Source organism: Vipera ursinii, assembly GCF_947247035.1.
Source record: "Vipera ursinii genome assembly, chromosome: Z".
Lineage (NCBI taxonomy): Eukaryota > Metazoa > Chordata > Lepidosauria > Squamata > Viperidae > Vipera > Vipera ursinii.
This window is the reverse complement of record NC_139517.1, coordinates 62466362-62483033: the sequence shown is the minus strand read 5'-3', so window position 1 is coordinate 62483033 and position 16672 is coordinate 62466362. Positions and strand designations below refer to the sequence as shown.

Here is a 16672-nt window from a genome sequence, read left to right as displayed (position 1 = left end):
CCAAAATGCCCTGCTGATTTTGTGTCATGGCACAGTTGCATGAAATTGATCCTCTAGGTGGCAAGTATGTATAACTTCTCACCCACCCAGGGTAGTCCATTTTAATTGAGCACACATGTCTATTTTTCTGGAACCATTCATCACTTTCCAAAGACTTTCAGAATTCTATTCCAGTTTGGCTATCCACCTTCGGCTTCATTTTTATTTGAGCCCTGGTGGTGACTGGTGCTGCCAGTTGTTGTTCAGGCACAAGTGGATTAGAGTCAGTGGTCCGTTTGCTGTTATATTGGGGCATGCGAGATAATGCATCCGCCAGGAAATTTCTCCCCTCCCCTCCGGTAAGTGTTAGAGAGTAAAATTGAATTGGTGAAAATGTTGGGACCAGCGGGCTTGCTTAGGAGTGAGTTTCCTGGGTGTTTTTAGTGCTTCCAAGTTTTTGTGGTCTGTCCAGACCTGGAAGGGGATTTTATTTCTTTCTAAGAACTGGCGCCATGTGAGTAATGCCCATCTTACTGAATATGCCTCTTTTTCCCATGTGGGCCAATGCTGTTCTGTCTCCGTGAGTTTCCTGGATGTATATGCACATGGTTGCAACGCTCCCTCATCATTTTCCTGTAATAATACGGCTCCCACTGCTACATCGCTAGCATCTGCCTGTATTACAAAAGGTTTATCGGGATCTGGGTGTCTCAGGAACAGTTCAGCAGAAAAAAGTCTCTTTAGCCTCTCAAATGCTGCTTGACATTCCATTGTCCACTTCAGAGGCTGGCTGGGTTTCACTGGGGACCCCCCCTTCATTTTCAACAAGTTTGTGAGGGGCATGGCTATTTGGGCAAATGAAGGGATGAATTGGCTGTAGAAATTTGCAAATCCCAGGAAACTTTGTAATTGCTTCCGTGTGCATGGGGGGTGCCCATTCTAATACTGCCATGACTTTCTCAGGGTCCATTTCAATGCCCTCTGGGGATATGCGATATCCCAGATAGTCTATTCTTTCCTGGTGAAATTCACACTTCAATAATTTACCATATAGGTGGGCAGCCCGCAATTTTTTCAGGACTTCTCTGACTAGGTTGATATGTTCCTCTTTGGTCTCAGTGAAGTTAAGGATGTCATCTAGGTAAAACAGGACCCCCTTATATAGGTGCTTTCTTAGTACGTCATTAATTGATTGCATAAAAACTGCGGGTGTCCCTTGTAGTCCAAATGGCAGTACTTTGAATTGGTAGCAACCCATTGGGCAGTTGAATGCAGTCTTCCATTCATTTCCTTCCTTAATCCTAATGCGGTAATATGCTTCCCTCAGGTCTCATTTAGTGAAAATCCTTCCTTTTGATAGGTGGGATAGCATATCCTTCGTTAGGGGTAGTGGGTACAGATTACATTCACTAATTGTGTTCAAATTTCTATAATCTACGCATAAGCGATAAGAACCATCCTTCTTCTCCCTGAACAGGACCGGGGCAGCCACTTTGGGTTTGGCAGGCTCAATAAATCCTCTTTCTAAGTTTTTCTTTATGAATCTTTCCATCTCTGCCATTTCCTTTGGGCTCATGGCATACATCTTGGGCTTTGGGAGTTTTGTCCCGGGTTTGAATTCTATAGTACAGTTTGTGGGGCGGTGGGGGGGAAGCTCATCTGCCCATTCCTCACTAAAAATGTCAGCAAGGTCCCTGTATTCCTTCAGTATTTCTGGTAATCCCATCTCTTCCCTCACCGATGCTGACTCCTCTCTTTGGGTTGAGGGGGTGCTTTTGGGTTTTAAGCTCCTATGCTCCCGCTCTGGGAAGTTGAGTTCTGCTGTCCTCCAATTTATCCCAGAGTTCCATTTCTTCAGCCATTCCAGTCCTAAAATCATTGGACATTCCATGCCTGGGGCCACTACAAACTTTATGTTTTCCTCATGAGACCCCAGAGATAGGTGAATTGGTAAAGTGGCTAGGGTAGCTGGTCCCCGCCTGCTCTTGACCCATCTAATTGGCTAAAGGAGATTGGTTATTTTAGTCTCCTCACTGGGATGCTGAGTCTCCCCACCGACGTTAGGCTGATAAGGCAGCGAGTGCAACCAGAGTCTATTAGGGCTTTTATTTTGATGGCTTCAGGCATAGAGGAAGCTAATATAGTCACTGTCTTAAGGATGGGTGGAATGGATTGACTTACCAATGGTTGTCCCTCCAAGCTGTCTTCCAAGGTATCCACCACCCCTGCAGTGTAGGCCAGAATCCAATCCCAGTTCTTGGCAGGAGTTGTGGACTCTACAGCCTCTGTTCCCTTAATGGAAGATTCTTTTGGGTTGCCTTGGGGCTTCCCTATTTTCTTGGAGGGTGATGCCTCTGATTTACACTGGTGGGCTTTTGAGTGGCATTCTGTGGAGCAGTGACCCTCTCTCCCTCATTTGAAACAGCCTGCTGGTTTTTCAGCTGTGGACAGTGGTTTTTCCCCCTCACGTGTTTGCTCAGTTGGCAGGCAGGCCCATGGTTTCCCCTGACGGTGTCTCTTCAGTAGGTGTATCTCCGCCTCCTCTGCCAGGACATACCAGTCATCGAGATGGTGTGGGTCTCCTTGAGGCAGGCAAGCATCATACAGGTCAAAGTTTAGCCCATCCTTGAAATGGCTAAGAAGGATATCTTCTGGCCAGTTCAGCTTGCTGGCAATGGCTTGGAATTCTTGGGTATATTCAGCCACCGGCCATCTGCCCTGCCTGACTGTTTTGATTCTCTCCTGGGCCTTACAATCAGCCAAAGGATCCTTGAACTGCCTCCTCAAGGATGACACGAATCGGTTGAAGTCATTGAGTTGTGGGGCATTGGAGTCATGCAGGTTCACCACCCAGTCTGCAGCCAGTCCGTCCAGAGTGGATTGTATGATACGGATGTGGGCTTTGTCACTGGGGATGTCCCATCCATATTCTTCCATATAGCTGAGGACATGGGTTAGGAAAAACCCCAAGCGTGGTGGCTCCCCCCTGAATTTAGCTTCCAGGGGTGGAAATCTTTGAATGGATCGTTGTTTGCGCAGTGGGTGGTATTGCCCCTCATCCTGATCTCCATCTGTGGTTTGGGGATGTATTTCTGAGACAGCAACTCCTGTTCCAGCGGACAGTCCCGGTGTTGCAGGTACCGGATCCCCCCCACTGTCTCTCCAGTTGCGGTCCAAGATGCTGTTTCAGCTATGGTACTCAGCTTAGTGAGCTAATGATTTTTTTCATCAGGTCATTAGCTCTCTCGAGGACCCACTCCTCTTCACTGACGTGCAGGGAGCTCTCCATCTCTTGCCTCCATTCAGGTTGGTGGCCACCCTGCCTCAGGGTCACTTTCCTCGATGCCTTTTCCCACTCACTTTTCCTTCCAATGCCCATTGACCACTGCGGTTTGCAATCATGCGTCTCTACCACCTCTTCCCCAGAGGAATCTGATGCTTCAGCTTCCAACCGTTGATGGGGTTTCGGTTGAGGGGAAAACTCCCTTTCCATGGGGCTTTCCTCCTGCCTTGCTTCATCATTAGACATTGTATTTTTTGCAAAGTCTCCCAGTAAGGGTTTTCCTTCCAGGTTACCTCTTACTGCAGATCCTGTCTAATGTCAGGACCCACTCCAATCTATCCTATCCTAACCTATCCCAACCAACGTGCTCAAGGAATTTTGCACTCGCACTGTTATATACATTAGTTGTGCCTCGTTCCCAGAAACGATAGGATCTATGGTTAGCTTCATAACCTACGAAGTATAATTGCCTAGCCCTATGTTGGCCTTTACTCCTGAGTTGTGCAGGAATGTGGACCCAAGCTGGGGTGCCAAACGTGTGCAGATAATCAAGGTTTGGTCTTCTACCATGCCATATAGTATATGGTATTTTACCAGTAGAAGTATTAACAACTAAATTCAGAACAGGGTTTGCACATTTTGCTGCCTCCCCCCACAGTCTATCTGTTAAGCCAGAATCTTTTAACATGGTTCTAATCATGGCTTGTAACGTTTGCCCACGTCTCTCAACAAATGTATTATGTTGAGGCCTATAAGGGGCTGAACGTTTATGCTCAATGCCAGCTGATTGTAGCATATCAACAAAGCACTTATTTGTAAATTCAGTACCATTATCAGTAACTATGCACTGAACCTTTCTCTTTGTTTTTCTCTCCACGAACTTCAGCCAGTTTGCAAATTGTTGGAAAGTGTCTGCCTTTGACTTAAGCAGATAACAAAAACCATAACGAGAGTAGTGGTCCAATATACTTAAAATATAACATGACCCTCCTAAACTTGGTTTCATGGGTCCAATTAAATCAGCAAACACAACTTCCAAAGGTACAGTTGTTTTGAAGCTGTTTATCCTGTTTGCAGGAGTTGCCTTGCTCTTTTCCTGATTACAGGCATTGCAATTCAAATACTTACTACATGGCTTCAGTTTAATTCCCTCTACTAACTTAACTGTTTTACGTAGTGAGTTAAAGTTTACATGTCCTAACCGCCTATGCAATAAATGTATACATTCATCATGTGGCTTCTTGTTCTCACATATTGAGTTAGCATTAACTGTACTAACCTGGTTACTTGTGAGAATGAATAAACCATTTTTCAAATTAGCAGTTACACAGGTTCCATTCCTCTCAATAGTGCATTGCTCCCCTCTGAATGTTACCACAAACCCAACTTTAACCAATTCCCTTACAGATAACAGGTTGAATCTTAGTTTAGATATATATAACATAGGTAACTGTTCATCAATGCATGGACAATAGGAATTACCTTCACCAGAGGCCTTCATCTTCCAACCGTTTGCTAGTGAAACATATTGGTTGCTGTTTTTCATATTAACAAACCTCTTTTTCACTTTAGTAATGCATTGTGAAGCCCCACTATCAACAACCCACAATTCATTGTTTCTGGATGTTGGTTCACCAGAAATAGCCAAACCAATGCCCTTCTTTGCCTTCCCACTGCTATTTACATTCTGCTTTCTACCCTTTCTACAGAATTTGGCTATATGCCCTTTAGCCCCACAAGAATAACATTTCTTGACGTTGTAAGCAGTGGTAAATTGCTGCTCCTCTCGTGGCTGTGTCTCTCTCAGCTGGTCTCTGTCATGCCTTCTTCTGGACTCTTCCAGCAGTCTCCCAGTAATGTTAGTCAATGTCAGTTCCTCTCTGGTCAGGACTTCCAAAGAAGAAACATACTCATCATAACTCTCATCCAAAGATGACAGAATAATGTAGACCTGATGCAACTCTGAAAAAATCAGCTCCTTTTCATGAAGCTCTTGAAAAGTTGCCTTCATGTAATTTAAATGGGTCAGCATATCTCCATTCTTCTGCAGACGAGCCCTAAACAGCTTACGTGTAAGGTGTATATGTGCACCCACACTGTCACGAACATAAAGCCTTCGCAAAACATCCCAACACCTAGCAGCAGACTCCTCACCACGAATATGGACAAGCTGCTGGTCATTCAGTGTTAGTCCAATAATGCAAAGAGCTTTCTCATTGCTTCTTTTAAAGTTGTCTAACTTCTTTACATCCTCTTCATCATCTGGATCCCAAGCAGTAGTATCTGGTGGGTTATTTACAACAGACCATAGTCCTTCCTTGCGCAAAAGCAAGCAGCATTTCGTGGACCAGGAAACATAGTTTGTCCCATCCAACCGGGTTATCCAGGAGATGCCTGACAACAGTTCCTGTGCCATTTTACACCAAAACAACTAACACAAACTCAGCTAGGAATACTGTGTGTACTAACTCTCAGTACAGGCCTGGGCCCATAACCAGTGTTAAGGAATTTGTTGTGCAAGGTCTCCTTGTGCTACCAAAGAGTTGCACAGACAAGGAAGGGTACTGAGAGTAGTAAAAGTCACACACAGAAATACACTGAGTTCTAAAAGCAAAAAGTATTTTACTTTGAGGTGGTGTAAGAACAAAAATGCACAGTCAAAAATAAACAGTCCAGGTCATAAACAATAGCAACAGTCCAAAGAGTAATCCAAACTACAAAGTCTTCTTACCGGTCCAGAGGTCAATACACAGTTTAGGTTACAACAGTAGTAAACTAACAGCAGAGCAAAAACAGTAACAGTAGAGATCAGTAAATTCAGAGAGAGAGAGAGAAACTACGTTCCTAGCTTCCTCTTATAGCCATGAGAACACTTACACACCCATTGGCCAATTAACATCTTAAAGACATAGCATTATGGTTAATATATTTTCAACCCAACATTGTAGGCTAACACCATATGCCTAACACTTTCATTGTCTTGATTTGTAACAGATACCTTTGACCCAGGGCCTCTAAGTCATTCCTGTACCAAACAAGCTGCTTTATCTATTTCATCTGTTTTTGATTTATTTTAATTTAATTTTAAAAATGAAGCCAATACCAGCCTCAAGTAAATGAGAAGATGACTCCAAATCCTACTGAGTCCAATGTTCCTTTGCGTTCTAATTTATGAATGCTTTGTGATTGACCACAGCCACTGTCAGCCTTCAAACTACTATATTCAATAAATTATATATATACACACTCTCACTAATGTACTAACAGCCAATGGATTCCAAAGAAACATGATTACCAATTTAATCCGAAGAGAGACACCCACAAAAACCCATGACAGAGAACAAGAAAATGGCAAAGCCCTCCTCCCATACTTAAAAGGGACCACAGACAGAATCAGCAAGATCCTCCAAAAACACAACATCAAAACAGCATTCTACACAGACAGAAAAATATCCACCATCCTAAGAAACCCCAAAGACATAATTGGGTTAGAAAACCAAGGAGTATACGAAATCCCATGCACCACCTGCCCCACCACATACATCGGACAGACCAACAGAAGAATAAGTGCATGCATTGAAGAGCACAGGAACTCACTCAGAAAGGGAGAACAAACTTCATCCCTGTTCCAACACTTTGAAGCCATGGGACATGAAATTGATTTAAAAAAAACCAAAACTATCGCCAAAATTGAACATTTTAACAACAGAATAATCAGAGAAGCCATTGAGATAGAAAAACGCCCCCACAGCATGAACAAACGAGATGATACCTCTCACCTACCAGCCATTTGGAAACCCGCCTTGATTGACAGACGAGTCCCAACCACCAAGAATGATACCAGACCCAAACCCATGACAACATCACATGACATCACCACCACACAACCATTCAAAAAGCAAATCCGAACCCACAATGATAACGACGCACAACCACAAAACAGAAACCTAACTACAGCTGCAACATCAGCCACTTTAAACCCCTCCAAACCACACAATAAGCAAACTGACACCCACGATAAAAACATGGCACCACCACAAACACGAAGCCGAACAAAAGCAGCACAACTCACCAGCTCAGGTCTAAGGCTGGCAGCTGACACCAGCCCATCCACTCAAAACACCCCCCCACCCAATCAGAACACACACCCCATTCAAAACACATTCCCACCCAATCAGAACACACCTAATCCCCCACCCAATCAGAGCACACCTCCACCCACAGAAGCTTCTCCCAGAAGAAGGAAGCTGAAGCCACCAGCCTGATGATGACGGATGGGACTCCGTCAAAACATTGCTCCTACACCTTTGATTCTACGCAGGAAAAGACCCGAATGACCAAAGATCCACATACAAACACCCGCGAAAACCTCAGAAAACATATATATATATATATATATATATATATATATATATATATATATATATATATATATATATATATATATATATATATATATATATATATATATATATAATGTATTCAATAAATAAGATGCCACAAGAAATGCAAGAATTCTACTTCACTTGATATAAACTGTAATTAAGAGAATTTTAAAAGTCTGCCAGAATTTACTTTTCCTCCATCTTATACAAAAAAGAAACAAGACAAAGCAATTTTGAGCGGTTTTTTGTCATACTGAATTATTTTCCTAGGCTGAACTCAAGTTTTATTAACACTCTTCACATATCTTCTCGAAAGTCATCTCTGGTTTCAAAGATATTTAGAAAAATACTAAATATAAATAATTTTATATTTATATTTGAAAATTATGTTTAGAGTCCTAGAGGATATATTCATATTTAAGCAATAGAAGGGAAGGATTTCTATAGAAATTCCTATATGAAATTGTACTGTAAGGTCCCAGTCCCTTACTTGAACTTGAGATATCATATCTATCTAATCACATAACCCAAGCAGAGACTTCTTTTTCTTTTCTTTTTTTTATTGAAAAGTTTTAAAATACAATTTTCCTTTGAAAAACCCCCCTTCCCCCTCCCTCCTCCCCTCCCTACCTCCCCCCTATCTCCCCCCCTCCCCCTCTCCCTCCTCCCTCCCCTGCCTCCCACCCCTCTACTTCCCCTCCTCCCCCCCTCCCCCCCCGACTTCCCAGAGCAAAATACAAGGTATATATCTAAAAAGCAATCATAAACAATCATATACTAACAATTATAAACTCTAAAATCCATCACTCTCTAGCTTATATAGAGTAAACCAATCCTTAACAATACTAAATATGTATAAAGAACTAAAATAAAAGAAAACTAGCATCATTCCCATCTATGTTCTTCCACAATTCACTATTACCTAAACATATTCTCACTTACACATCACAAGCACCTATCCCTATTAACCTCTCTAGCCAAAATAGGCTATAATAGATAGTTCTTACACAAATTAACCCGCATTAACCCACAAAACTTTCTTCCTCTTCCTCTGTAGTAAATTGTCCATTAATTCCAAATTGAACATTCTGTTACCATACATATCATCCCAAAACTCTTAAAAACACAACTACCACTTGACTATAAGTATATTGTGGAAGTTCCATAGATTTCTACTGGTCTTATTTTTTAATCTTTTTTGAGCGTTTTAAGGCAGCACGCGTCACCCTCTGTTCTCTAGGATCATCCAAAAGAGTTGCAGCTTGATCTCCTCCTGTACCCTTCTCGTCTATCTGTCCATCTTCATCCTCTTGATGTTCTCCTTCTCCAGATCCCTCTGCAGCTTCCAGAAGTGTTGATGGGGTTGCTTTTAAAACATTGTTGTAAAAATCATGCGCTTGCTTCACAGTACCCAAACAGTACCTTTTGCCATCATACATGAAGCTCAGCCCAGCTGGGATCTCCCATCTGAACCTTATATCTCTTTGCTTGAGCTCTTGCACAAGAAATATAAAGTCCTTCCTTCTCTTTAAAATCTTTGGAGGAATTTCTTTTAGAACCAAAACTTCTTGACCAGCAATCACAACTTTAGTATCATAGGCAGCTTGTATAACTTCATCTCTAATTTCCCTTTTTACAAAATAAACCACCACATCTCTAGGCAACTTTCTCTGCTTAGCAATCCACGAATTCACACGAAACACTTTGTCCTTGTTTTATTTCAGATGCTGGATGGTTCAATACCCCCTCAAAAGCCTCAGAAACCAGCTGCTTTAAATCTTCCTTAATATTCTCTTTTAGGCCTCTAATTCTAACAGCAAACTGCATCTGGTAAAATTGAGCCAAACTCTGTTCGCTATCCATTTTGTCTTTTAAATCTTCAATTTCCAATACTTTTGCTTCTAATATAGCATTCTTTTGAGTCAAGTCTTCCACTTGATCATCCAGCACCTCCACACATTTAGCTACTTTATGCACTGAGGACAAAATGTCTACCTTCATCTCTCTAAGTTTCTGCTCCATCCTTTCTTCCATTCTCTGCTCCAATTTCTCCAATTTCTCCTCCATCTGTGCAAATTTAACACCCATTGACTCCAAAATTAACTGGGTATGTTTTTCAAGATCCTTCGATGTCAATACATCAGGAGAATGCAACGCCTGCAGTAATGATTGTTGTTGCACCGGAGAATTTCCAGCACTCCGAAAAGTTCTAGGGGGAGGTTTAGCCGCCATCTTTTACTTACAATTGTGACGCACTTTCACTTTAAGTTTTAAGCATAGTCCATCAAGCTTGAGAGTAAAATAAAATAATCCTCTTCATCTCTCCACCTTTTCCTCTTGTACCGCTCTGCCTGCTCCTTTAAATCATAGTCCTTTCTTCAGGCAGGGATGGTTCGCAGACGCCTGGCTCTGCTCCAGGAAGTTCGGAGCAGAGACGACGGCCAGCTGGGAGCAACCCAGGCTTCGGGGGAGTTCGATCCTTCAGCCGCCCAAGCTCAAAGCTCAGGCGGCCTCTGAGAACTCTACCCCTACCTGGGGCCTCACCCCCTCCTCTTCTCCCGAGGAGGGGGCTTCAATTTCACCCGAACAGCTGATCGGCGCTGTTTCGGGCGAAAAAACAAACAGCTGAGCCGCGGGCAGCCAGGGGAGGCTGTCTTCGGCGCCGCGCCGCCAGCGGAAGTCCCAAGCAGAGACTTCTTGATTAAGCAGCACTTTATTTGATCAAACTAAGCAGCTGGGTGGCCAACAATCTGGAACACTGACAGAGTTATATCCAGAAGTGCCACACCTTAGAAAGTTAGGAAAATTGCTTTATAAACTCTGTTAGCCAATGAAAATAAGACAACAGAGTTATTACACCATAAGGAAGACATCAATCATTCCTGTACACTCCCTTATTCCCTCCTTCAGTACATCCCATCCATGTACATGTTTCCCACGCTTGCATGAAATTTCTCTGGTGCAAAAGCTGATTACGAAAAGAAAGAAAGCAACAGTTAGACTAAACAATTTTCATTTGTTCCCAAACTCTTCATTTTCCTCCCTTTTAATTTTGTAACAGAATGCATTCTGTTACTTGGTGACCAATGACGTACCGGTATATTCCTTTATTATTGTGGTGATAATCAGGACCTTGGTTGGCTTATGAGGTTTATCACTACTTACAGAGGATACTATAATTGTCATCCCCGACATGGTAGAAGTAACTGTTCTTTGGATAACAAGAATCAAAGATGGCAAAAAGAAAAGACCTCTAAATGCTAACATAACCAGAAAATTTTCCCTTCGCCAATCACTAAAGGTCTCTCCAAATCAGCTTGTGTCCATGGCAGCTGAAGAAGCTGGGTGTATTTCCTCTACACACAGGCAGCAGCATGTAAAAGGAAAGCCATACCCAACTTGTTTTCACAAAACTTTATTTTGTAGTATTATTTGAACCAATTAATTTTCTTTATCTTTCTGTATGTGTGCTTCTCACCACAGGCTAATGGAGATTTCTGTGCAAGCGTAGTATAGAGAAGCAAAACAGCATTATGTTATTCTAAATGCCTTTGATTTGTAATTATTGCAGTCTAACAATTCTTTAAGCTTACAAACAAGAGTCCTATAGCTTATACATTCCATCTTCTTGCCACATAGTAGGTCTGTCTGGAGCTGCCCAGTTGAGGGTGGTATCTGTTAGATTGCTCCATAAGGTAAATAGTTGGGGAATGTTTGCCAGGGGATTTTGGGGTTGGACCAACTCAGTGGTAATCCACCAAAAGGATGCTGAGGTGCTCATCAACCATCTCACCCCATTGGAATTGGCCTGACCCACTTGTGCCAGCAGAGGAGACATGCTGCAGATTCCATCAACCCAATCATTCTGGCTGCTACTGTGCAGGGGAGGGTGTTCTCACTGTTGCTCCTGCCCTCTGGAACATCTTGCTCCCCAATGTGAGGTTGGCCTCAATTCTTCTATTCTTTCATAAGGGTCTAAAGACCTGTCTCTGCCAGTTGGCCTGGGCCCCAATAGAGAAACACCACAGTGGAGGTGGTTGATCAAGTAACAACAGATGCCGCTTCCCTCCATTTGACTCTCTCCCTCTCCACATGACCTTAATTTTAATCTTGGTTTACTGTACTCTTGTTTTAATGTAGCCACCCACAGTTATCTTATAGTAAGATGGGAGACCAATAAATATTATAAATAAATATTTTTTACCAACTTAAGAGGTGTGGATTTTAACCATTCTGGGAGTTCAAGTCCATACCTCTTAAAGGTGAAAATACTGATCTAAAAGAAAGATTGTCAGTTCCTAAAAAACAAAATCCTTGAGCCTGGTTGAATCTCCAGGAATAGGCTGAAAAAATGGAAGCTTATACTCTAGACAACCAACGGCAGCACTAAAAAAATATTTTAGTGGCACAGTAGTTAGAATGCAGTATTGCAGACTGATTCTGCTCACTGCCAGGAGTTCAATCTTGACTGGCTCAAGGTTGACTCAGCCTTTCAGTACACAACACCTCTCTTATTAAATATATTTGATCTTTCTTTCTTTTCATTACATAGGAGAAAAGATGCTGGTTTTTTATCCTACAAAGACCATTTACCTATCAGTCAAGTGGTGGTTGGAGATATTGGTCGACCAGGCTCTGATGCCAAGTTAACTGTGGGCCCTCTGCATTGCCATGGAGACCGTAAGTGTGTATGAAGGATTTCCTTATTTTGTATTAAAATCTCTTCTCATTATGCTTCTCAAAAAGCAATCATTGCATCTTAGTCACTGAGGGAATTGAAGATATCAATATCCAGCTATCACTCTTACAAATGAGGGTAGATTGTAATAAGTCAATGAGATCTTGCAACATCTGGGAGATTTCAGTCACATTATATCATGAACAAGAATATCTAAGACAAGTTTCAGCTTGATAAAGCCCTTTAATATATGTTTTTACATGATATATATCAAAATATATTAATAACTTTTTCAAAAATATTTATAAAGAATTATTGTATACTGAATAGATGTACTTGATTTTCTTCTTGTGAACATTCATCTTTATTGTGGAACCAATTAGCTAACTTGGGCTATTCAGTTAACTACACTTGAAGAGTCCAAATTATCCAATTGATTAATATGCACAAAAATACAAAAGCAGAGAGCAACTTTTAATATATGTGATGCTACTGAATGCTACTGTTAATGCCACTGACACTACTATTTATACTGCAATGAATTAAATTTATAGAGATATAAATAGTACCATTATGATTAAATTCAGCTTTGGAAACTTGTATATGAAGTTAACATCAGTGCTGGTGAGAACCATTGATGTTAATAAAGGTTAAAGTCATTTTATAAATCAAAATTGCCTTTTTAGTATGTGTTTGAACTTGAAGCCTAAATAAGGAAGTGTAAATCTTCTAGTTTCTGACTTTTTATTTAAGCTTGGCTATGGATTATATACAAATCATATGCAAAGCAGACCTCACATTTTCTTTCCTTGAAAAATAATTTCCTTCTTTTTGCCAATATTTTTGCCAATATTACTCAACATAAAATATGCATTTAGTAGCATCAAGAGCTTCAGTGGTTATTGTACTACTTCTTATCCTAAACTGAATATCCTCATATACACCTCACTTTCATTTATAATGTAAATTGGACAGGATAGCAGATAAGGCCAGAATGAATACTGCTTTAAGGGCTGCAAGTTTCTTTTATGCTTTTTAATTGTATTTTAGTATAGTTTAATTCATATCATTTTAGATTTTAGGACTTCCTGCTACTTACTTTGTATGGTGTCTTTATTTTATATTTTATTGGATATACAGGTGAAACTTGAAAAATTAGAATATCATGCAAAAGTTCATTTATTCCAGTAATGCAACTTAAAAGGGGAAACTAATATATGAGAGAGACTCATTACATGCAAAGCAAGATAGTTCAAGCCATGATTTGTCATAATTGTGATGATTATGGCGTACAGCTCATGAAAACCCCAAATCCACAATCTCAGAAAATTAGAATATTACATGCAATTAATAAAACAAGGAGTGTACATAGAACAATATCAGACCTCTGAAAAGTACTGTATAAGCATGCATATGTACTCAGTACTTGGTTTGGGCCCCTTTTGCAGCAATTACTGCCTCAATGCAGCGTGGCATGGAAGCTATCAGCCTGTGGCACTGCTGAGGTGTTATGGAAGACCAGGATGCTTCAATAGCAGCTTTCAGCTCTTCTGCATTGTTCGGTCTCATGTCTCTCATCTTTCTCTTGTCAATGCCCCATAGATTCTCTGTGGGGTTCAGGTCAGGCGAGTTTGCTGGCCAATCAAGCACAGTAATCCCATGGTCATTGAACCAGGTTTTGGTGCTTTTGGCAGTGTGGGCAGGTGTCAATTCCTGCTGGAAAATGAAGTCAGCATCCCCATAAAGCTCATCTGCGGATGAAGTGCATGAAGTGCTCCAAAATCTCCTGGTAGACGGCTGTGTTGACCCTGGACGTAATGAAGCACAGTGGACCAATACCAGCAGATGACATGGCTCCCCAAATCAACACAGACTGTGGAAACTTCACACTGGACTTCAAGCATCTTGCAGTGTGTGCCTCTCCATTCTTCCTCCAGACTCTGGGTCCTTGGTTTCCAAATGAGATGCAAAAGTTGCTCTCATCAGAAAAGAGGATTTTGGACCACTGAGCAACAGACCAGATCTGTTTTTCTTTAGCCCAGGTAAGACGCTTCTGACGTTTGTTGTTCAGGAGCGGCTTGACAAGAGGAATACGACATTTGAAGCCTATGTCCAGGATCCGTCTCTGTGTGGTGGCTCTTGATGCACTGACTCCAGCCTCAGTCCACTCCTTGTGAAAGTCCCCAACACTTTTCAATGGCCTTTTCCTGACAATCCTCTCCAGGCTGCAGTCATCCCTGCTGCTTGTGCACCTTTTTCTTCCACACTTTTCCCTTCCACATAACTTTCTATTAATGTGCTTTGATACAGCACTTTGGGAACATCCAACTTCTTTTGCAATTACCTTTTGAGGCTTTCCCTCCTTATGGAGGGTGTCAATGATGGTTTTCTGCACAACTGTCAGGTCAGCAGTCTTCCCCATGATTGTGATTCCTACTGAACCAGACTGAGAGACCATTTAAAGGCTCAGGAACCCTTTGCAGGTGTTATGGCTTAATTAGCTGATTAGAGTGGGAAACTTTCAGCCTAGAATATTGCACCTTTTCACAATATTCTAATTTTCTGAGATTGTGGCGTTTTCATGAGCTGTAAGCCATAATCATCATAATTATGACAAATCATGGCTTGAACTATCTTGCTTTGCGTCTATCTCATATATTAGTTTCCCCTTTTAAGTTGCATTACTGAAATAAATGAACTTTTGCATGATATTCTAATTTTTCAAGTTTCACCTGTATACCTTAACATGAATTGATCATTTGCTTTCTTTTCTTGTGTTTATTATTAATCACTCAGAGAATTACAGCTATTGGGCAGTTGAAAGATTCTAATGGCACTGTAGGGCATCAGTCATTGCCCTCATAAACTTTTGGGTACTTAATAATCTACTAGCAAGACATATGGTTGCAGAGTTTATCTAGATGTGAGATTGTCCTGCAATGTGCAGGCCACAATGTACAGTCCCTGGACTATAGTTAAACATTGTAGCTTGGAGCCAAAACACAATGCTGACCCCAAAGTTCAATGTGTTTCTGCATAATGATGTTGATGGCACATAAACTGTCAATGAATAACAGCAGTACCAAATAATTTATCACCTTTGCTGTCCATAGGTCCTTGAAAGTCTTAATATAATGAAGTTATTACAGCTTGTGCATATAATAAAAAATAATAATTATTGTTACTGTTATTTCTGTTTGTAATAGTATTCATAGTGAAAACATTTATATTTCAGTCCTGCTATTTTATGACTCTGAAAAAACCAACCTAAAGGAGTTTGACTAGAAATATCACTTAAATATTTTGATATAACATTTATTATTCAGGACTGAATTGTAATATCAAATAGAATAGAGAATAGAGCTGGAAGGGACCTTGGAGTTCTTCTAGTTGAGTCCCCTGCTCAAGCAGGAGAACCTATACCATTTCAGACAAGTGACTGTCTACTCTCTTCTTAAAAACCTCCATTGATGGACTACCCATGTCAGCACCCACCTCTTCCCACTTCTTAAGAAAGCAGCACTCTTGAAAACAGGATTTTCCAAGCAGGATCTTTTACTAAGAAATAGGAGATAGAAGGCATAATAGACAGGATATGAGGCATTCTCTTACATCTTGACAATTTTAAAGTGCCTCCAAGCAAACTTCCCTCACAGTTCATTTGGTCAGTTCCAAATCAACCAATCTCAAGGTGGTAAGTCTATCGTGGGAAAAGAAAGATAAAAATCTGTTGCAGCACAATCATTTCCACAACTCCTCACACTTCCTTCAGAGAAACAACCAATTCTTCCCCCACACCCTTTTCTAGTTGCCTGGAAAGTTCAAAGAGAATGCTTAGTAAGAAAGCAATTTGGTTTACATTGTAATGGATAGCAGACAGGTGGAATAAACAAAAGATTACATTTAATGAAGGAAATGAAAGCAATAAAGCTCCATGCTTGTTCCCTCTCCCCCTTGGGAATGGCAGAATCCAGAAGAAGATGAGATTTGATTTTTGCACAGAGGAGATAGTTAGAAATGAAATATAAATAGATTCTGACAGCCCATGATTTCTGGAGGCAAGCTGTTCCACTGCTTAACTGTCCTCACTGTCAGGAAGTTTCTCCTTAATTCTAGGTTGCTTCTTTCTTTGTTCAGTTTCCAACCCTTGTTTCTTGTCCTGCCCTCTGGTGCTTTGGAGAATAACGTGATCCTCCAATTTACCCAGGGGTTCCATTTCTTTAGCACCACCAGCTCTAGGATCACTGGGCATTCAATGCCTGGGGTCACTATAAATGTTATGTCTTCCTTGTGGTCCCCCAGGGATAGGTTGATTAGTAAAGTGGCTAGGGTAGCTGGTACCCCCCT

The 16672-nt window shown here is 41.2% G+C and overlaps 1 protein-coding gene across 1 annotated transcript in view; it reads left to right on the top strand.

The window, feature by feature from the left end:
• The window catches only part of CNTNAP2 (contactin associated protein 2), a gene marked incomplete at its 5' end in the record, with an annotated part of 1430381 nt that overhangs the window by 1110120 nt on the left and 303589 nt on the right, over positions 1-16672 (top strand). The window contains one exon of the mRNA XM_083378276.1: positions 12200-12327. Coding sequence (XP_083234402.1) covers positions 12200-12327 — 128 coding nt within the window. The remainder of the gene's footprint in view (positions 1-12199; positions 12328-16672) is intronic.